Here is a 23,117-nt window from a genome sequence, read left to right as displayed (position 1 = left end):
ACTAATGGTATGGCATGATAGACACCCTATATTACAAAAAGTATTGGGACACCTGCCTTTACACGCACATGAACTTTATTGGCATCCCAGTCTTAGTCAGTAAGGTTAAGTATTGAGTTGGCCCACCCTTTGCAGTCTTAACAGCTTCAACTCTTCTGGGAATGCTGTCCACAAGGTTTAGGAGTGTGTCTATGGGAATGTTTGGCCATTCTTCCAGAAGTGCATTTGTGAAGTCAGGCACTGATGATGGATGAGAAGTCCTGGCTTGCAGTCTCCGTTCTAATTCATCCCAAAGGTTTTCTAACAAGTTGAGGTCAGGACTCTGTTCAGGCCAGTCAAGTTCCTCCACTTCAAACTCGCTCATCCATGTCTTTATGAACTTTACTTTGTGCACTGGTCCAAATCATTTGGTGGAGGGGGGGGGGGGGGGGTCATGGTATGGGTTTGTTTTTCAGGGATTGGGCTTAGTTCCATTGGCCCTTAGTTCCATTGGGGGAACTCTTAAGACGTCAGCATGCCAAGGCATTTTGGAGAATTTCATGCTCCCAACTTTATGGGAACAATTTGGGGATGGCCCCCTTCCTGTTCAAACATGACTGCACACCAGTGCACAAAGCAAGGTCCATAAAGACATGGATGAGCGAGTTTGGGATAAAGCAAGGTCCATAAAGACATGGATGAGCGAGTTTGGGATAGAGGAACTTAACTGGCCTGCACAGAGTCCTGACCTCAACCCGACAGAACTCCTTTGGGATGAATTAGAGTGAATACTGCGAGCCAGGTTTTCTCATCCACATCCGTGCCTGACCTCACAACTGCACTTCTGGAAGAATGGGTGGGCCAACTCAATATTGAACCCCACAGACTAAGATTGGAATGTGATTAAAGTGCATGTGCGTGTAAAGGCAGGCATTCCAATACTTTTGGTAATATAGTGTAGGTATCTACCTGTACTTCTCAGCACCGAGGATACCATTGAATGGGCAACATTGAGGACCATAGATGCACTAGTCAGCTAAGGAATTTAATGCAGCAGATGAAATACGCATCATGCTTACTTCCCCTTAACATCAGAAGATGCCAGCTGTGCCATCAGCACAGAACTGGCAAAAAACCAGTGGGACCCAGGTATAGCCTTCTATTGTCTGGAGAAGTCTGGCCAGAAGTGGCCTCCTTTGGTAGGATTGCAGCCAAAAAGCTGAAGCTCCAACATGGGAAAAAGCCTGAGTGGCTCAACTATGCACATAAATATAGGAAATGGGATGCAATAAAATGACAGCAGGTGTTCTGGACTGATAGGTCAACATTTTAAATATTTAGCTTTAACAGGGGGCAGTTTGTTCACAGAAGAGCTGAAGAGCAGTACAAAAATTAATGTCTGTAGGCAACACCAAAGCATAGTTAAGGTTCCTTGCAAGTTTGGGGCTGCATTTCTGCAAATGGAGTTGGAGATTTGGTCAGCATCAATGGTGTCTTTGCTGAAAAATAGTCAGATACTTATCCATCGTGCCATGCCATACCACCAGGGAGGCATGTGATTGGACCCAAATGTATTCTGCAGCAGAACAATGACCCCAAATATACAGCCAATGTCATTATCCACTTGCCGACCGCCGCACGACTATTTACTGCAGCGGTCAGCCGCTCCTGGGCAAACCGATGTAGGGCTACGTCGCTCGCCCAGGAGCCTGTAGGGGGCGATCGCACGCCGCCGGAGGCGCGCTCCCGTCCCCGCTCATTCACATGGATCCCTGCCCTTGTGACCGGCGGCTCCGATGTCCGCCGGCCATTCGCGATCTCCCGCTGGAGAGGGAGAAAGGCAGACGGCTGTGTTTACATCAGCCATCTGTCATTCTCCCTGGTGTAACTGCAGAGACTACACGATCCTGCTATGTAGGATCGTATGTCTCTGTGGTTACATCACAAGCCACGCCCCCCCACAATTAGAATCACGCCCCTAGGGATACATTTAACCCACTGATCACCAATAAAGTTAACCCCTTCCCTGCCAGTGTCATTTTTACAGTAACAGTGCATATGTATAGCACTGATTACTGTAGTAATATCACTGGTACTCCCAAAAGTGTCAAAAATGTCAGTCAAGGGTCCGATCTGTCCGCCGCAATGTCGCAGTCCCGCAAAAAAAATTGCAGATCGCCGCCATTACTAGTTAAAAAAAAAAAAACAATAAAAATTACATAAATCTTTCCCGTAGTTAGTAAACGCAATAACTTTTGCACAACCCAATCAAAATATGCTTATTGCGATTTTTTTTTACCAAAAATAAGTAGCAGAAAACAAATTGGCCTAAAATTTAAAAAAATTTTGATTTTTACATTTTTTTGGGGGAATTTCATAAAAAATTTTTTTGAAAAATATTGTTGTTTTTTCAAAAGTATCGCTCTTTTTTTGTTTATAGCGCAAAAAGTAAAAATCGCACAGGTGATAAAAATACCACCTAAAAAAAGCTCTGTTTGTGGGAGAAAAAGGACGTTATTTTAATTTGGGTACAGCGTCGCACGACCGCCCAATTGTCCATTAAAGTCACACAGTGCTGAATCGCAAAATAGGCCCTGGTCTTTGAGCAGCCAAATCCTTCGGGGCTTAAGTGGTTAAGAACTACACTATATTGTAAAAAGTATTGGGATGCCTGCCTTTACATGACCATGAACTTTATTCAACTTTAAGGCATTCCAGTCTTAGTCTGTAGGGTTCAATATTAAGTTGGCCCACCGTTTGCAGTTATAACAGCTTTAACTCTTCCGGGGAGGCTGTCCATAAGATTTAAGAGTGTGTCTATGAGAATGTTTGACCATTCTTCCAGAAGCGCATTTGTGAGGTCAGGCACTTATGTTGGACAAGAAGGCCTGGCCTGCAGCCATCACTCTATTTCCTCCCAAAGGTGTTCTGTCAGATTGAGGTCAGGACTGTGCATTCCAGTCAAGTTCCTCCACCCCAAACTCTCTCATTCATGTCTTTATGGACCTTGCTCATCCAACATCAGAGCCTGACCTCAAAAATGCGCTTCTGGAAGAATGGTCAAACATTCCCAAAGACACATTCCTAAGTCTTGTGGACAGCCTTCTCAGAAGTGTTGAAACTGTTATAGCTGCAAAGAGTGGGACAACTACATATTGAACCCTACGGACTAAGACTGGAATGCCATTAAAGTTCATGTGCGTGTAAAGGCAGGCTTCCCAATACTTTTGACAATATAGTGTATCTTAAGCATAAAGAAGAACAAGAAGTCAGTGAAATGAAGGTTATTGCCACCGCAGAGCCCTGATCTCAACATCATTGAGTCTGTCTGAATTTATATGAAGAGACAAAAGGATTTGAGGTAGCCAATATCTGCTGAAGATTTGTGCTTAGTTCTCCAAGATGTTTAGAACAACCTACCTGCCAAGTTCCTTCAAAAACTGTGTGCAAGTCTACCTAGAAGAATTGATGCTGTTTTGAAGGCAAATGGTGATCAAAATAAATAATGTTCCATTTTGTTAATTGAAAAAAATAAACTATTAACACACACACACACACACACACACACTATATCTATGAACAGTTGGTGTAACCTATCCTGTCAGTGAGGGTCATTCCTCATATGTGTAGGCTTTGGTCCCTATTAGGGATGATCGAACTTTTCAAAAGTTTGGTTCGACCAGAACACCCGGACTTCCCGAAAGTTCGGCCCGGTTTTCAGAACCCCATTGAAATCAATGGGACCCGAACTTCGGTAATAAAAAAACACCATTTTAAAGCCCTAAAACCCAATAAATGCCCCTAAAAAATGCCTAGAGTTCTGGGTCATGCCCCAGGGACTATTAATCACACAAAAAAAAGTTCTTAAAAATTGTCATTTTTGATAGAGAGCCAATTATTGAAAAAATTATTGAAAAAAAAAATTAGATTTCTTTGGATTTAGTGTCTGGGGGGTCTAAAAAGAGTACCTGTGAAGTTTCAGCTCTGTAGCATGTCCAGAACCAGAAAAAAAAGTTTGTTTGTATTAGAATTAATATAGAACATGATGGTGGCTTCTCTACTTTTACACCCGGCTTTTTGTTGGGCTTTTTTAAGGACATGTTTGGAGTCAGGCATGACATCTGAACTTCTGTGTAGGGGTATATATACACACACACACACACACACACACACACACACACACATGTATGTATATATACACATACACATATATAGGTGTGAAAGTAGCAGAAACCTATGCTTGCGCTAATGAAATAATTAAAAGGCATATGTCTCCGCTCCTATCACACCTATATATGTGTATGTGTATAAATACATATAAGTGTGTGTGTGTATACCCCTATACAGAATTTCAGATGTTTTGCCTGCCTCCAAAGACCCCCAAAAAATGCCCAAAAAAAAGGCCTGCTGCAAAAACACACCTGCTCGTTTTTGTAGCAGGCATTTTTTGGGCGTCTTTGGAGGCAGACATAACATCAGAACTTCTGTGTAGAGGTATATATACACACACACATGTATGTATATATACACATACACATATATAGGTGTGAAAGTAGCAGAAACCTATGCTTGCGCTAATGAAATAATTAACAGGCATATGTCTCCGCTCCTATCACACCTATATACTGTATGTGTATGTGTATAAATAAATATAGGTGTGTGTGTGTGTGTATATACCCCTATACAGAATTTCAGATGTTTTGCCTGCCTCCAAAGACCCCCAAAAAATGCCCAAAAAAAATGCCTGCTGCAAAAACACACCTGCTCGTTTTTGTAGCAGGCATTTTTTTGGGCATTTTTTGGGCGTCTTTGGAGGCAGGCATAACATCAGAACTTCTGTGTAGGGGTATATACACACACACACATGTATGTATATATACACATACACATATATAGGTGTGAAAATAGCAGAAACCTATGCTTTCGCTAATGAAATAATTAACAGGCATATGTCTCCGCTCCTATCACACCTATATATGTGTATGTGTATAAATACATATAAGTGTGTGTGTAATATATACCCCTATACAGAAGTTCAGATGTTATGCCTGCCTCCAAAGACGCCCAAAAAATGCCCAAAAAAAATGCCTGCTACAAAAACGCCCAGGTGTGTTTTTGCAGCAGGCGTTTTTTTGGGCATTTTTTGGGGGTCTTTGGAGGCAGGCATAACATCTGAACTTCTGTATAGGGGTATATATTACACACACACTTATATGTATTTATACACATACACATATATAGGTGTGATAGGAGCGGAAACATATGCCTGTTAATTATTTCATTAGCGCAAGCATAGGTTTCTGCTATTTTCACACCTATATATGTGTATGTGTATATATACATACATGTGTGTGTGTGTGTATATATACCCCTACACAGAAGTTCTGATGTTATACCTGCCTCCAAAGACACCCAAAAAATGCCCAAAAAAACGCCTGCTACAAAAACACCCAGGTGTGTTTTTGCAGCAGGTGTTTTTTTGGGCATTTCTGCTCCTCTCCTCGCATTTCCTTTACTAATCTTTGACACATGGATTTCACTTCCATCCAGAGCCTTTTGGATGTCGAGTGGTTCCCTTTCCGTTTCCTTTACTACCACACAATGACTGTTTGTTGCCACCAGTCCTCTCAATGTAAGACTATGAGCCAAGTCTCTGCTAAATTAAAATAATACATTCTGTACTAATCTAAATGAGCCCATTAACAGTTGCATAAGGCACCCTGACTTTGGACTCAAAAGCACAAACTGACAAATTATGATTCTTAAGGGTTATAATTAATGAACAAAAGTAGATTTTTCTTTAGGAATTATTGAATGCATGAACATGAACTTTAGGCTTAAGAAATTGAGAAAATGTTAATAAAAGGATGTTTTCTAAAAAAGATGTTTTACTTGTTGAATCTTATGGCCAACATTTCTTGTTTATGGCTAGCCTGCATGTCTATGTTTTGTGTAACTAATATCTACTTTTACTAACTAGGTTTTGCCTCGACAAACCTGTGGCCTATTTACACACACCATCTTCTATAAAGAGTATCCTGGTGGACCCACTGAACTGGACAAAAGTATAAGAGGAGGAGAGCTCTTTATGACAGTGCTGCTAAATCCTGTGAGTGTTTTAATAATAATAGTTTGCTATATTTACTATTATTATGTGTTCAAAAATGTCAAAACTTCAGCGACATCCAAATGTAAGTGCTGTGATCTATAGATTTAGATTTCTGTTTTGACCATGATATGTTTATAGGGGCAACCAGAGTGATTTTGGATTTTGCTTTTAAAATAAAGGTTTTGCCAAAAAATGTCTTAGCAAAGACTCCTTTTTTTCTTAATTTAGAGAATGTGGGGTTTTAGGGTTTATTAGGGGTAATTTATTTTATTTGTATGTTTTGATATTTGAGTTTTTTTTTTCTTCCATTTTAATGTGTGCATATGACATAATAAATGTTCTGTTTTTATTGTATATTTTTTGTTTTCTGTGGAAATAAAAACTTAAACTAATGTGGCTATTAAACAGCCATTTTTGGCACAAGAATAGTTGAAAGTTAGCTGAAAGAAGCTTCTGCGAACCTCAGGAGCCATTTTATCCTTAAAACCACCATCATCAAATTTCACCAATATTTGGGGCAAATGACAACTCACATTTAGTTCATACTTAGTTAATTGGACTATGTTTAGAAATAATTCAGTGAAGACCAGTGTCTGGAGAGATTAAATTAGCCATGATAATTTATTTGATCAGAGTGACCTAGGAGGCACAAGAGGAATACATTTAGTCCCATATGATCAATGCTACATGTAATAATATACAGCGCGTAATGGGTGTTTTGCTAGTTTTCTAACGTGTACTAGTACTAGTACCAAGTAATGTTTTGGGAAAAGTAAAACATGATTAAGCAATTTTTTACATTTCTTCTCATATTCCCCTATTGACTTTAATTTGCCATTTTGTTCTGTTTTGAGTGTGAAATAGCTGGCCATACAGGCTTTTTGGTAAAGACTTGGCTAATTAGTGTACAGATGTGTGTATATGTGTTTATTTTTCAAAAAACACTATAACATTGATTCTTAGTCCTGGTTCACACTGAGGCGACCTGTGAGGCGACCTGGTCGCCTCACAGGTCGCCGTAGGTCGCCTCCCATAGGGAAGCTGCGGACCCGTTCTAATAGGAGCGACACAAGTCGCTCCAACTTAGAAAAAGGGTCCGGAGCTTCTTTGGGGCGACCCGGAGGCGACCGCCATAGACTTCAATGTTATGAAGTCCGTGGCGGCCGCTCCGAGGTCGCGGCGCGCTGCTTGCACCGCGACCTCGGAGGTCGCCTCCCGAAGTCGGATCGCCCCTATGTGAATGGGGCCTTATAGTGGCCCTGTCTTTGTCCATACTTTCTTTTGCTCCCATAGTGCTCCATTCAGCCCCTAATGGTGTTTTGGTGTTTAGTCTGGCACTATTATATGGGGGTAGGGAAAGAGGTTCCCATTCCTGTGTAAGCTCTGATATGTCAACTAAGCATATGCTATGGTTAGGAGGAAGCTTAAAAAGATCCTGCCACCAACTTAAAAAATACTACTAAAAGCATAGCAAAAAGTACTTTAAATGCTTACTTACATTGTTTTCCTTTTAGTAAACATTTTTGTTCACTTGTAGTGTGCTTTTGAACCACCAAGAAGTCATTTCTATAGCACAACCCCCTTCCATTGGGTCTGTCTAATTATTGTTTGTTCTGGCCAAGCTCCTTTACCACTCCCCTTAGGCCCCTTTCCTGCATAGCATTTTATTTAGCGGCTTGGGGAGGAGCAAATGAGAATACTTTAGAGCACAGGTGTCAAACTGGCGGTCCTCAGCTGTTGCGGAACTACAAGTCCCATGAGATATTACAAGGCTGAAAGTTACAAGCATGAGGCATGATGGGACTTGTAGTTCTGCAACAGCTGGAGGGCCGCCAGTTTGACATCTCTGCTTTAGAGTGTCCCTTGAGTGACAGCTTTGAGCCTACTGTAGCTGCTGGCAACACATCCAAATAGGTGGTGCCCGGTTGTAGTGTCAGGTCTTTTGGGTGTCAACACAAGGGATAATTTTACAGATACATACAGTAACATGTTTAACATATGGTAAATGCACATGTAATCTTACGGAAACATTGTTGTTGAAATTAATGATCTGATAACAGGGCCTCCAACCCGTTACCCCGTTGCTTTGTCCTGCATATGCAAAGCAACAGGGTAAGTTAGATGAAACAAGTATTTAAGGAGTACAAAGAACATCTAATGAAAAGATTTAAAATGTTTACATTGTAGAAAGTTTTCCTTATAACAATACATACTGTATATCAAAACTTTTTCTATCATGCATCAAGTATGCATCTAATGACGCAACTAGCATTTACACACATTGCCAAGCATTGCCTAGAGATCTTATACACATGCTGTAGTTATTTTATGTATAACTGTCCTCTAGAGCTAAGCTCTGCAAACAGCTAAATAAAAGTTGATATAAAGTGTGGGGGCTGTTTTACTTGACAAAAAGATTTGTATTTCCGTCCATAATTTGATCCTGAGAAGTCCTGTCATATACCACAGCCTGACCTGAGACCTGATTTTTCTTTGCTGAAGCTAAGTAATGCCTACATGTCTTGTTTCTACCCTAGCCTGTGATTAAAACATACAAGTAAAGTCAACAGACTGCTCATTGTACTGCAGCACAACCTAATTGTAAGTGTCTTTTGCCAGGTCAAATCCAGGCGCTTACACAGTTTGCATCTAATAATAAAACATTTCCTGGTGTAATAATGAATATAAAGTTTATAACTAACTGGAGTTCAGCCTCAAAGTGGAATTCCAGCCTACCACTAGCTATGCTTACCCCTTGGGGGCAGGAAGGACTGGAAATCATATGACCATGGTGAATGGCTGTCACAGGGGTCACATGATCATAAGCCAGTCCCACCAGCTACCAATGTTTTCTTAGGACCTACAGCCATTTAGACAGCTTGGTCTTTGTGCTGGGAGTGCACAGGGAACACGTTCCCAGCACATATACATCACCCACCCAGAGATGCATTTGTGCGACGTGTGAATATTAAAGCCCAGCTTTTTGCCCCACACATATGGGTTACTGGAGTGTAAAGAGTGTAATATTAAAGACCAGCTTTTTGCCCCACACATATGGGTTACTGGAGTGTAAAGAGCTTAAATATGTTCCTTCCCTCCTCCTGTTACTTATCTTGCCTATCCTGTGTAAAAAATATGTTTATACTTACTTATTTTTAGTCTGCTCCAGTCTGGTCACATGATTTCGCAGCTCTGGTTCTCCTGTGCCAATGAGTGGCATCTTCAGGGGATGGGAGGGGTTCTGATAATGACTGGGACATTGAAGTCCATGGGTGACGTCACAGCTCCCAGGATTCCCAGCCATTGTCAAGTGCTCCCTCCTGTCTCTTGCAACTGCAGCTCACTGACACAGGGGATTACCTGACCTGAATGGAGTGGACTAAAAACTAAGTATACAGATTTTTTTTTACACAGGTTAGGAAGCATAGAATGCAGGAGAGAGGGGGGAACATTTTAAAAAATAGTTAGAATTAGGCTGGAATTCCAATCTCAATAAAAAATAGTTTAATCCCTATGGATATTATATATTTACATTTAAAAATATTTAATCTCTATACCTAAAATGAAAAATTGTTAGTTAAACATCTTTTATAATTATTTTTTTTTTTAAATGATAATCAACCATTGTTAGGCATTAAAACATCTTTTTCATGTACTAGAATTGCAGGTCATATTTTACCACACGTTTAAATATCCCACTGTGGCCCTGGGTCTTTGTGTGTTTTTAGTGTAATTCCAAAGAGCAAGAAATATCATTTCAATCATGCATGAGATGAAATAGCATTCTTTATCACCTACCATCATTCAGCTGAAGCAGTGTCTGGTGAAATGTGCCTGGACTCACAATCTCAAGCAACGAGACAAGAGAAAACGGATTCATTACAAATAAGTGTCACATTTATATTCCCTCCTTGATAATTTACCATAGTTACAACATCATATTTACTTCACTGGGTAACAAAAAAATAAAATTCACTGAACTAAACATAATACAACCACAGATAAGAAAAAAACGAATGAAGAGTTTTAGACGTGTGCCAATACTAAATATGTATTATCAAAGACACACAGTTGCAATTGTAACATTGTAAAATAAAAAGCAAGATATTGTATATCTATTGGAATTGGGGGCACTCGAAATGTGCATGGTCAAAATTCATGGTCTAGAGAAATATACTAGGGTTCTCTTAATAAAATAAAAGAGAATGTTTACCTAGTAATGTAAATAGTCACTTCTGACAATGGAAAAATTGTGTTAACTTTGCCCAATCAAGTGCAAGGCAAATTAAGAAACATGATATTGCTTGTACATGATTGGATGATTGAATGCGTGTTGTTTTATTAAAGGGAATATAAGGTCATAAAAATATTTATTTTGTTTTAGATAGAGTGACAAAGGGTTTGACCCCCTTTAAACTTGGTAATACCATCTGTGTTATTGGTCTTGTTGACCATTTTCACTGACACAAAAAGTGGGATATCCAAATGTTATAGTTTTCAACAGATGAAGAGGTAAGGGTATGTCCTCCACCTATTCCTATGTATATGTGCTGTGTATCCAGGACATAAAGTGACCAGAAATCCCCACAGTCGGACACATTCAGCATAAAATTACATAACAGTGATTTTAATCCTTCCCTACTCAAAAACAGAAAAAAAAAAAACATTGTTATTAAAAAGACTTGAAGCTGAATGAACAAACAGTATAAGTGGCAAAGTTAAAATGAGCTTCTACTTTTGTAAATCATTGTGTATGTATGTGCGAACAATTTTGCTAATTTTGCTAAGCCTACTGAGCTCTGTAAACAAGGTGATAAGCATACATGAAAAAATGCACGCAAAGAAGTCTAGAACCCAAAATATGCAAAATTTCACATTTAATTGAGAAAAGGAAAAAAAAATTAAAATGTCTGCCTTACAGCAGTCATTAACCACTTGCCGACCGCCGCACGACTATCTACGGCGGCGGTCAGCCCCTCACAGGCAAAGTGACGTAGGTCTACGTCGCTCGCCTGTGAGGGTTTAGGGAGCGAGCGCGTGCCGCCGGAGGCGCGCTCCCGCTCCCGCGTGGTCACGGACCTCCCCGCGCGTGTGACCGGCGGACCCGATCGCCGCCGGCCACTCTGCGATCGGCGGGGGAGAGGGAGAAAGTCAGGCAGCTTGTGTAAACAAGCTGCCTGTCATTCTCCTCTCTGTATGAGAGCTGATCACATGGATCTACTATGTAGATCCATTGATCACTCTGCATACAGTTGAAGCCACAGCCAATCACAGTTAGAATCATGCCCCTAGGGACACACACAGCCCCTCCCTCTCAAATAAAGTTAACCCCTTCACTACCAGTGTATTTTTACAGTAACAGTGCATATATATAGCACTGATTACTGTAGAAATGTCACTGGTAACCCCAAAAGTGTCAAAAATGTCAGTCAAGGGTCCGATCTTTCCGCCGCAATGTCGCAGTACCGCAAAACAAATCGCAGATCGCCGCCATTACGCGTTAAAAAAAAAAACAACAAAAATGACAAAAATCTTTCCCTTTGTTAGTAAACGCAATAACTTTTGCGCAAACCAATCAAAATACGCTTTTTGCGATTTTTTTTACCAAACATAGGTAGCATAAAACAAATTGGCCGAAAATATTAAAAAATTTTGATTTTTACATTTTTTTTGGGGGGAATTTCATATAAAAAAAAGGGAAAAATATTGCTATTTTTGCAAAATTTACGCTCTTTTTTTGTTTATAGCGCGTGATCAAAAAATCGCACAGGTGATCAAATACCGCCAAAAGAAAGCTCTGTTTGTGGGAAAAAAAGGACGCCAAATTAGTTTAGGTACAGCGTCGCACGACCGCGCAATTGTCCGTTAAAGTCACGCAGTGCCGAATCGCAAAATACCCTCTGGTCGTTTAGCAGCCAAATCCTCCGGGGCTTAAGTGGTTAATAGAGAAAAATATACAGAGTATATTCCCGTGCCAAATGGAGAACCCTAGAGTTTCTGAATAAAAAAATAATATATAAATATGTGTAAAATGCAGCTGCTATAGTGAAAGTGCGAGTGCTCAAATGAAGGTGAAGTAATCAATTAATATATGATTACCTATAGCGCTTGCCAAAAAATATTTTTACCAATAATCTTAAAACTATAAATTCAGACTTATAAAAGTGCATATATATCCCCGTGATCCAATATAATATTAAATAAATAGGTACACTTTAAATATGAATAAATTAAATACAGTATAAATTATTTCGATAAGTTTGCAAATTCCTATATAGTGCAAAAGATTCATAAAATCAAAGTCCATATACAAAAAAGTTCAATGTTTTAAAGTGATGCGACTTCTTGATAGTGAATATTCAAGTAAATAAATAAATAAAAGGTGCACAGTGAAAAGTGTTAAGAGCTGCTGTAATAGATCTTCCACTCTATCCCTGGTGTCAATCCTTGTGCTCCACTGTGACAAAATAGATAGATTTCACACTCACCAGATTGCGTGGGCCCTATGGGCCTTACGACACTAGGACCACCAGAGCTTTATGACCCCCAGGGTCTGGGTACTTTCCCTCCAAGTGGGTGCTTTCTCCTATAACAGCGCTCCTCCTGCCGCCAACTTCCAGTCAGGGATGTTTATGAAAGAAAGGAGAGTCTGGATAGTGTAGTACCGTTTTCCAAATGGTTTTATTGCACAAAAATCAGGTGAGCCAGTTACAGCAATCATTACACAACCTCTGATCTTCCTTTTTATCCTATGCCCCTAGTTTTAGTTTGTTTTATGGGCATGGCATTCCCTGATATCATGGCTTAACCCTCACAATTTCCATTTCACTGTTAAATGAGACTGCCTCTGTGACCAGCAAGGACACTTTCATTGGGAGGGGGAATGGCATCAGGCAGAGATTAGCCATGCAATCAGGGAGAGCGGGTCCTGGTAATCATTTGTTAAAGACCCCTTTCATACTGGTGCACTTTTGCTGCTCTAAAAAGAAATCTTTCCAGTGCACCAAAAGCACATTACATCTACATTTTGGTGTGTTTTTGACACACATGTCTATGTTTCACACGTGCATGTTGGGAGTCAGGAAACCAGGAAGACCACAAAAACCGCATTAAAAGTGCTTTAAAATTGCAATATATGTTTTTGAAAAAACATACAACATTTTTAGGTGCACCAGTGTGAAAGGGCCCCAACTGTGAAGCTAAATCAAAGAAGCCTTCCTGTCTACAATTAATAGACAGCATTATGCTCTGTTTGCTGCTAGGCAGGACTGTAACTTTTAAAATGTCAAAATGATTGAATATAGCAGAGAGTGTACTTAAAGTAATTGTAAATGATTACCTTGTAAAACAACCCATTGAATATAGCAGAGAGTGTACTTAAAGTAATTGTAAACGATCACCTTGTAAAACAACCCATTTAGTTTAAAATGAGCTAAAAGGCAAAACATTTTTATATAAATATAAAATAGGGAAAAAAGGTGTTTGTAATGTATTTTTTATAAGTGATCACATTGCCTCTGTTCTCAGCTGCATACAATCTAGGGGGAGGAGAAGCAACTGTACACTGAGCTTCCCAGTGAATGGCTGTGCAGCAGGGGCATTTCAGAACAAGACTGATCATTGGAGAAGAGCACACTGAGTTCCCAGCACAGCAAGAGAACCGACCATGGTGTGCTCTCTATATTACAGTTTTCAGTTTTTACTAGGAAAGCAGAGAAACTGGCTGGAATACCAGGGATTTCACATAAAGGAAGCAATACAAAGAGAACAGGATACTTTCTCATACAAGCACATGGTACAGCAGGCACATATCAGAAATTTGATGTTTTGGGGTAGCAAATGTTTAACTTTCTGTGTCCTGAGGAGGCAAAGTAAGTGTGTTCTTATTGTGCAATATAGTTACTTTCTAGAGAAAGTATTTATATGTGCATTTATTTATTTATGCTGTAGGTGATATCCATTCATCCTTTTTTTAAAATGAAGAATACACAGTAAGTAATTGTGGATGTGGTTTCCTAACCTACCTCTTATACAATATAGAATCATTTCAGTACTTATTAATATAGACTTGGAGGGCTTTAACACAATAGAACTAAAAGTTTTGCTTTTTTTTGCAAAAACCTCAGTGAAAGCACTCTGAAACTGCCACCTAAAATACTGCATAAATGCACATTGCAAAACTTTGTGTCTTGTGGCTTTTTCATAAGGTTTTCCTGCTGCAGTGTAGCGAAAGCGCAGGGCCTGGGATTCTCTGGGATCTATTTTTTTCAATGCTGCAAGCTTCACAGCCAAGAGATCATACACTTTTCACTCCTTGCTCCCAGTCCCTGATACCTCCCAGTCAGGTCATGTGTCCTTCCATTAAAACCAATGATGGGACATTGCTTACTTGACCACAGTCCAGCCCTCCCAAAACCTGAAGGACAGTAAAACAACCCTTTGCTTAACCGGTTGCCGACCGCCACACGACGATGTACGTCGGCAGTCAGCCCCGGCCAGGCAAAGTGACGTATATATACGTCACTAGCCTGTCACTTGCTTGGGAGCCAATAGCGGGCGAGCGCGTGCCCGCGGAGGCGCGCTCCCGCCCCGGCTCATTCTCCAGCAAGTCTGTGCGTGTGACCGGAGGACCCGCAATAAAATTTAAATAAAGTTAACCCCTTCACTACCAGTGTCATTTTGCAGTAACAGTGCATATGTATAGCACTGATTACTGCAGTAATGTCACTGGTAACCCCAAAAGTGTCAAAAATGTCAGTCAAGGGTACGATCTTTCCGCCGCAATGTCGCAGTATCGCAAAAAAAATCGCAGATCGCTGCCATTACGCGTTAAAAATAAAAACACCAAAAATGACAGAAATCTTTCCCTTTGTTAGTAAACGCAATAACTTTTGCACAAACCAATCAAAATACGCTTTTTGCGATTTTTTTTACCAAACATTTGTAGCAGAAAACAAATTGGCCAAAAATGTTAAAAAATTTAGATTTTTACATTTTTTTGGGGGGGGGGGAATTTCATATAAAAAAATGTGAAAAATATTGTTGTTTTTGCAAAATTTAAGCTCTTTTTTTGTTTATAGCACAAAAAGTAAAAATCGCACAGGTGATCAAATACCACCAAAAGAAAGCTTTATTTGTGGGAAAAAAAAGGACGTCAAATTCGTTTAGGTACAGCGTCGCACGACCGCGCAATTGTCCATTAAAGTCACGCAGTAAAAAAAGGCAAAAAAACCCCTGGTCAGGAAGGGGGTAAAATCTTCCGGGGCTTAAGTGGTTAAAACGTTTGGAGACCCCTGATTTAGATAATGCAAAAAGTAATGTGGTTTTACAAGTACGTATGCACAATTTTTAATTTACAATTTCAAAATGTTTGCATCAAAAATACTTTAGTTCTGCTTTAACCTACACAAGAGAAAAACGTTGACCCATATTAGCCCAGATCTCTAAAAGCACTTATGCTTGATGACATTAGATTGAGTAGTACAACACAATTCTACTTGCTTCCTTGTACTAGTCCTTATCTCATCTCTTGGTAGCTGTGCTCATTATATTCGTTTTCTAATATTTCTAAAGTTATTATACAAAACAAAAATGTAAACATAGGCAGGAAATTGAAATCACTTTTACAACAAATACGACGGATCTTGCTATAGTTATTTTCCTTACATTGCATTTTCAACATATTTCTGTTGTTTTTAAGTTAACTGATCCTTCTTACTTTTCTAAGCAGACAGTCTTTGATGTAGATCAAAGAGTATATTCCTGCATATGTTCTTTGTTTTTTTTCAAAACAATAAGGCCAACATATAGTATGCACATTCAGGGAGAAAACATGTCATTAGTTGTTAAAAGCACAATAACAAAGAAGAGTTTGACTTATCACAGTTTCATACAGTTTTATTTTTTTCTATTGTACCAATTTCAATGTGTTTATGGAACTTTACCATACAGAAATGGGTATTTATCTTATTTAATATATTAATTACATTTAAAATTACAAATACCTAACCATTAGGCTGTTCCTTAGCACTTAAAACTCTAAGGCTAGCCATACATTATACAATTTTCTGTACAATTTTCTTTAGATTTACCTTCAACTATGTAGTACAAGGGTCTGCCTAAATGGATACAATTGAAAGTGTTGTTTAGTTTTGACCTCATATTATATGGTTTTGGTAAATCTAACAGAAAATTGTACAATAGATTTGAACATGTATGGCCAGCCTTACTTCCTAAAGTGAGCTCTCATTGTGTAGCAGGGAAACACATCTGCTCTTTAACTCATTCCTGCCTGGACTCAGGGGGGATGATTATATCTTTATACCGGAGTCAAGGGGCCCCCAGACCCCAAATTTCCCTTGCATATAGGAATGCCTGTGGGGTGGCCCATTCTTGCCTAACCGTTGACAATCTTCTGCGCAGCTGCTTCATGCCTTACATCTAACAGACCCTGCCTTGCCCTTGCCCAAATTTCATTCCTGACAAACATCCCTGTATAGAGGTTAGGAGAAGGAAGAGTCCACACCAGGAATACCTTTTAACAGTTTACATACATCAGCCATCCTTTGAAGTTGGCTACACACAGCTTAAGTTATAAACAGTTCAGCTGGTTTCAGAGGAACTTGACTTATGGCCAGTAGAGATGGGCTTGAGCGTATTCAAGTCCCCACGTAAATCCTTACACAGACAGAGCCGCTCAGGGGAGACAACGTTCCAGGTGCGAGTCGGATCCGCAGTCCAAATAACAATCCAAAACAAGAAAAGGTGACCGCACTCAGGATTCGATGAAAACATAGAAGTGTTTTATTCTTCACCACAGGTAACAAACTTGACAGTACATCACAGGAACAGGTATACTGGTTGACGCGTTTCACGATACTGTTGATCGCTTACTCATAACCATACTATGCGATCAACAGTATAGTGAAACGTGTCAACCAGTATACCTGTTCCTGTGATGTACTGTCAAGTTTGTTACCTGTGGTGAAGAATAAAACACTTCTATGTTTTCATCTAATCCTGAGTGCGATCAACTCTTCTTGTTTTGGATTGTTATTTGGACTGCAAGTCCCCATATGCCTGATCTCGCCAGGGAGCAGACCCTGTACTACACTAAATCCCAGGCAGTGAGACATTTCCTGATCAGCATCTGCACAGATCATGAAATGTCTCGGTGCCTGTGATTAGCAGAGTGCAGTGTCGGCTTCCTGGCGGGATTGGGCATGTGCAAACTCAAACACGCCCGAGCCCATTTCTATGGTTTCTAAGACTTATATGATTCAACCTAGCTCCTCTGAGTCAAGATTGCCATTGAAACACCACTAGGAGAGTGTCACTAAATCAAGCTGGAATCAAAGAGCTGCTACACAGAATAGTCATTACATTTAGCCCTATTCATGGCAGAAATATAAACCATTCACTGCTGCCACTAGAGGACAAAAGGAAGGACCTGTGATGACTGGTAAAAACGAATCTTCATTTTTTTGAAATGGAGGTGGAGGAATATGGAATTCACAACAAAAAAAAAAAAGATAAAGGCTTTAAAATGGTATTAAACACAATAGAAACCATTTATTATATTGCAGCTTACCAATTATTTGATGTGATAACTGCATTTGTTTTCTTTTTAGGCTTTCGATCTTATTTTTTATCTGGTGATCCAGCCAGCAGATCTATTGTTTTTCAAAATCACAAGCTCACCATCAGAATGTATCCGTTTATATGGATGAGACAAACCATTTAATACTGGCAGGGGTGATTATGTATTCATTAAAACCTTTAGCCCAAAAGGAAAAAAAAAACCTCTAGCTGTAACTGATTATAAAGTGTGAGTTGGAGCTTGACTTTAGTTTGTGATATAAATCTTCTAATACATTTAACACTCCCCTCCCTCCCCAGACTGGCAATGTTGCTGTCTGCTGTGCCTCCTATTCTCATTCATCCAGAGTTGTGTCTCACTAATACAGGAGGTGCGTTACTGGCCAGATCACCAGGTGAAAACAGAGGGAAAAGGCCAAAGGAAAGAAAATTGATACAGACACTACATCTAATGATTGGTAAGCTGCAATATAATAAATTTATGGTTTTGAGTTTAATACCACTTTAACCATCCTTCTAGCACTGAAAGTAGAACTATAGGCAACACGTTTTTTATTTTTTTTTTCATTTTCATTAAAGTGGGGGGGGGGGGTTATAACCAATGTTAGTTTATTTTTTGCCTGTGTACCTTATTAGGGAGATTTACCTTCACTCCCAAAACAGGAAGTAAAAGGAAATCCCTGAAAATTAAGGAAATTTCTTGGGGACCCCAAGATCGTTATAACTAGTGTCCCAATTGGAAGATTTCCCCTCTATTACTTTTCTGGGGCCAGCCCCAAAAATTGGGGATTTCATTTACTTTCAATTTCAATGAGAAACAGGGCAAATAGAGAGGGTGAATCCCCCAAATGGGGGCACAGACAGCAATAAAACTGACAAGTATTATAAATCCCCCTCCACTCTATCCAAAACTAAAAAATGTTTTGCCTTTAGTTATATTTTAACCAACATTCTGCTGCATACTAATCTTGTCTTGCTCTGGAAGACCTTGTTTGAAAAGCATACAATGCTGAGGTCACTTTTTACAAAATGCAATGTTGAATTCCCTTCTAAGTCCATTTTAGATTGTTTAACAGGCACTTCATAACCACTCCACATTTTTACCCATCAGTTCCCAGAACCTGAACCACTCTGGTCACCTATTTCAGATTAATCAGCAGCGAGCGCCAGTAAAAGCTGTGCCATCTTACCATCTACTGTATGTGTTCATTATGTATAGGATGATAAACCCACTGTTACTTAACCTTAATTTATATACACTATATTACCAAAAGTGTTGGGATTCAGCCTGCCTTTACATGCACATGAACTTTAAAGTTATTGTAAAGACTCATTTCAATAAAAATAACAAACATGTTATACTTACCTCCTCTGTGCAGTTTGTTTTGCACAGAGCAGCCCTGATCCTCCTCTTCTCGGGTCCCTCTTTGGCTTTCCTGGCACCTCCCTCCCTTTGAGTGCCCCCATAGCAAGCATTGATGAGCGAGTTTGGGGTAGAGGAACTTGACTGGCCTGCACAGAGTCCTGACCTCAACCCAATAGAACACCTACGTTCGGTTGTGTATTCTCTCTCTGATACCAATTGCCCATAAGCTTGACAGCATTTTATTATGGTTATTTAATTATGACGAATGCTCAATCTAGCCTGGTGTTTTATGTACTAGTCCTTACTGAGACCATCAATCGTGCACTCATTACACTAATTTGAAAACGAGCGCTTGTGTTTACAATTGTTTGTTCTCTTTCCTATTTGAGTAAGGGCGGAAGTGAGCTCTTTAGCAATACCATGCCCTACTTCCGGGCTATGTAAGTAAACATAGTGATGTAACATCCTGTTTGCATCTCTCCTGCTGACTCAACACCGGAGTAAAGGCGGAAGTGAGTTCCTCGGCATCACTCTGCCCTACTTCTGGGTGACTTGAGCAAAATAGGATGTGAATCGTTGACCTACTTCCGGTGGGCGTGTAAGATTACTGGCGTGAGGCAATTGGCTGAAAGAGGGGGTTGAAGTGTATATTAAGATATTCATTAGTGCGATTGCGACCCTGTGACCATTGACAACGACGGCCTGTGTGCTATCGAAACCGGTTGGGACCTAGGAGTGCAATCACACTGCCATGTTATTTCTGGACCGGATGAGACGCATTAAGATGTGGAAGCACCACCCGATATCCCCAATATTTGTTTGATCCAATGCCTGTTTTTTTCCTGCTAAATGTAAGTGTATCTACCTTATTTAAATAAATATTGCCTGTACGTACTTCTCTATATTGGCCATTCCTTTACTTTATACTGCTGAGGAACGTGGGGCTGGCTAAGGATTCTGAAGTTGAATTGTATATTGGCGATTGCAAGGTGGATCCTCCAGGAGGGCTCTAATCTACTCTGGAATATTGGCTTTTGATGAATATCATTCTGCTCACACTGACCCCCTATAATTAAGGGGTCAGTGATTTCTGGTTAGCCTTTTCACACATTGGGTGTCCATGTGGTGAAGGGATTGAAGATCTGGTTGTGTGTGGAAGAATCTTCTGGAGACTGCACTGAAGTTCGTTGGTGCATGGGACTCTATATGTGATTCTTTCACTTACTGCTGCTGCACTTTATATTTATTTCACTGTGCATGGGACTTTATATGTGATTTATTTCACTTAACATTGTTGCACTTTTTATTCACCATTGTTAATGCACTTTACATTTATATTTATATCTATTAAGCGACATCAGTGATTTATTCTAATAATTGTAATATTTATATGCACTATTACTTTTTAATGGTTCATTATATTGAAACACTACACTTAGTGCACTTTAGATGATCGCGGCTCTGTACACCTCTATAGGTGTATTTAAACCACCTTTGAGATGAATTAGAGCAGAGATTGTTAGCTAAGCCTTCTCATCCACATCAGTGCCTGACCTCACAAATGCGCCTCTAGAAGAATGGTCAAATATTCCCAAACCTTGTGGACAGTCTTCACAGAAGAGTTGAAGCTGTTATAGCTGCAAAGGGTGGACCAACTCAATATTAAACCCTACATACTAAGACCAGGATGCCATTAAGGTTCATGGGTGTGTAAAGGCAGGTGTCCCAATACTTTTGGTAATATAGTGTATATACTATATTATATATTTGATTGCTTTTCCAATGATTGGGTTGTAAATACTGTCAATGTCCCCCATCAGTTTTTTTTTTTTTTTTACCTTTGCCTAATGTTCTTGTTTTTTATTGTGTATAACATCACCCAATGCCCAATGAGCAGCTCGTGTAAGTTTTCTGTTTCCAACTCCAGACTAAACAAATATTGCCTAAATGTAAGAGCCATGTGTATTTTTACTTAAAGTGTATGTAAATTATAACATGAACCATTAACTTGCTCATGCTTAGTCTGGTAAATGAACCATAAAAGCATGTTGTTATATCTGTTCAATCTGTGCAAAAGAAAAAAAAAAGTATTGATTATGTCAGAAATTTGAGCTGTTTTGTGGCCAGTGCTCAGTTCCTATGTCAGTGATGGTGAACCTTAGCACCCCAGATGTTTTGGAACTACATTTCCCATGATGCTCACCTACACTGCAGAGTTCATGAGCATCATGGGAAATGTAGTTCCAAAACATCTGGGGTGCCAAGGTTCTCCATCATTGTCCTATGTTATGTCAAGAAGAGTTTTTAGCCCTCCCTGTACTTATCTTGGGACTACAGAATTATAAGCTATTACGTGGTGGAGATGGGAGAGTGGGTGGGTCTGAGCAGCTTGTTGGCAATGAAAAACTGGGCAGGGGTGATGCCAGTAAGTCCTCAAAAAATGTTGTGTGCGCTCAGCTTACAATAGAATGTAGCAGTTGGGTGCATTTCTGGCAGATCAACAGGTACTTTTCTGTACTTGGGGAAAATCTATAAATGTGCGCTGTCTCGATGTGGCATTTTTTGGGGATGAATACATGACGTACCAATACACGAATAAAACAATGCTCATAACACAAAAAAATGATTCATGTGTGCACATTACATAAATATATTTAAAGCAATACATAAATAGATGAAACATCTAGATGGAAAAAAACATGTAATAAAAGTTCAAATTGTCTTTCTCAGTGCAATAAAAGTGCTCTTGTGATATGTGAATAATCCTAATTTATCCACCCCTTCACTTCCACCTGAACGCTCATGCAGACAGACAGGCTGCTTACCAGAACATATGATCCCCACTGGGATCAAATACGCTTAGAGAATATCTCCTATAGGGAAAGCCACAGCTCACTCCCAGCCAGGTTCCCGGATGTCCTGAGAAGATCAAGCTTGTGTTCCGGCTCCAAAAATGTTTTTCTACAATTGATTTGCACTGTACATTTTTGTATGTAGGACAATATTGGTGATTTATATATCTCTAACACATTGAGACAGCACACTTTTAAATATATTCCAGATGTTTATGTAGTCTAGTATTCAGCTACTTTTTTTGTGCAGCAGTCTCATTGTTTATAGCCAAGTGAGAGTCCCAATATTTTTTGGAATAGACTTTTCTGTACTTAAAGGGTCTTTAAAAAAATACAACATGTATAAATATGCATGTATTGCAGGGATGTACTGCATATGTGTTTTTCTTTGACGTACACTTTAAATTTTGGTGTCCTTTATGTATTTCTTGCAGATTTGTGCAGTTATCGATCATAAAATAACACCTGCACTTTGCCAATGTACTAGAATTTTCTGTAATAAAGACTTGTCACTGCTGCTCTCTCTCCTTGTGTAGGGTGTCTGGTCTTATATTTGCCATAGGGAGGACCTACTGGTTCACACCAACAGATCTGCTCTCTGCATACACTATATGACAATGCCACTGTAATTTATTCAAGGTAGTAAGTAGGTTTTCAAAAGCTTTTGGAGCACAAAGAGTGTTTTTATATCCTTTATAGCTATGAGGGGTATAATATTATGAATGTTTTTATGTTCCAAGTACAGCTTTAACCTCCCTGGCGGTATGATTCTTTTGGATTTTAGGTGCTGAAAGCGGTACTATTATTTTGCATGTAATTCTTGTAAATGAGCAGCCCAAACCAACTGTATACATTTATTATATATATATATATGTATACATATATTATATATGTATACATCTATATATATATATATATATATATATATATATATATATATATACATAAAAAGTACAGTAAAACTGCAGGAAAGGGCACTGGGGGGCAAACTAATGTGATTTTTTTTTATTTTGAATTGTATCAGTGTGTTTGGTGTGTTTTACATTTGAATTTGCCGCCGGTTCCACCCCCCTTCGAACGTCACGTCGCAGGAGATGGAAGCCAGGGCACGGAGATGATTGGGAGGAAGATCCGCCGCTAGAGACCGCCAGGATACATCGCTGGATCCTGGTGACAAGGTAAGTAACCCTGCTTACAGGATCCAGCGATGCTT

The 23,117-nt window shown here is 39.5% G+C and overlaps 1 protein-coding gene across 3 annotated transcripts in view; it reads left to right on the top strand.

Annotated features, from left to right (window-relative positions):
• Positions 1–23,117, top strand: part of LOC309561575 (bifunctional heparan sulfate N-deacetylase/N-sulfotransferase 4-like) — a 565,820-nt gene that overhangs the window by 316,435 nt on the left and 226,268 nt on the right. For all 3 annotated transcript variants that reach the window (XR_014225581.1, XR_014225582.1, XM_082265564.1), the window contains exon 6: positions 5,960–6,088. Coding sequence is in view for 1 of the 3 variants with exons in the window: in XM_082265564.1 (XP_082121690.1) it covers positions 5,960–6,088 (129 nt within the window). In the remaining 2 variants the exon portion in view is untranslated. The remainder of the gene's footprint in view (positions 1–5,959; positions 6,089–23,117) is intronic.

The sequence above is a fragment of the Pelophylax lessonae genome (genome assembly GCF_965119305.1).
Source record: "Pelophylax lessonae genome assembly, chromosome: 1".
Lineage (NCBI taxonomy): Eukaryota > Metazoa > Chordata > Amphibia > Anura > Ranidae > Pelophylax > Pelophylax lessonae.
The sequence above is the reverse complement of the archived record's forward strand: the minus strand, read 5'-3'. Positions and strand labels throughout refer to the sequence as shown.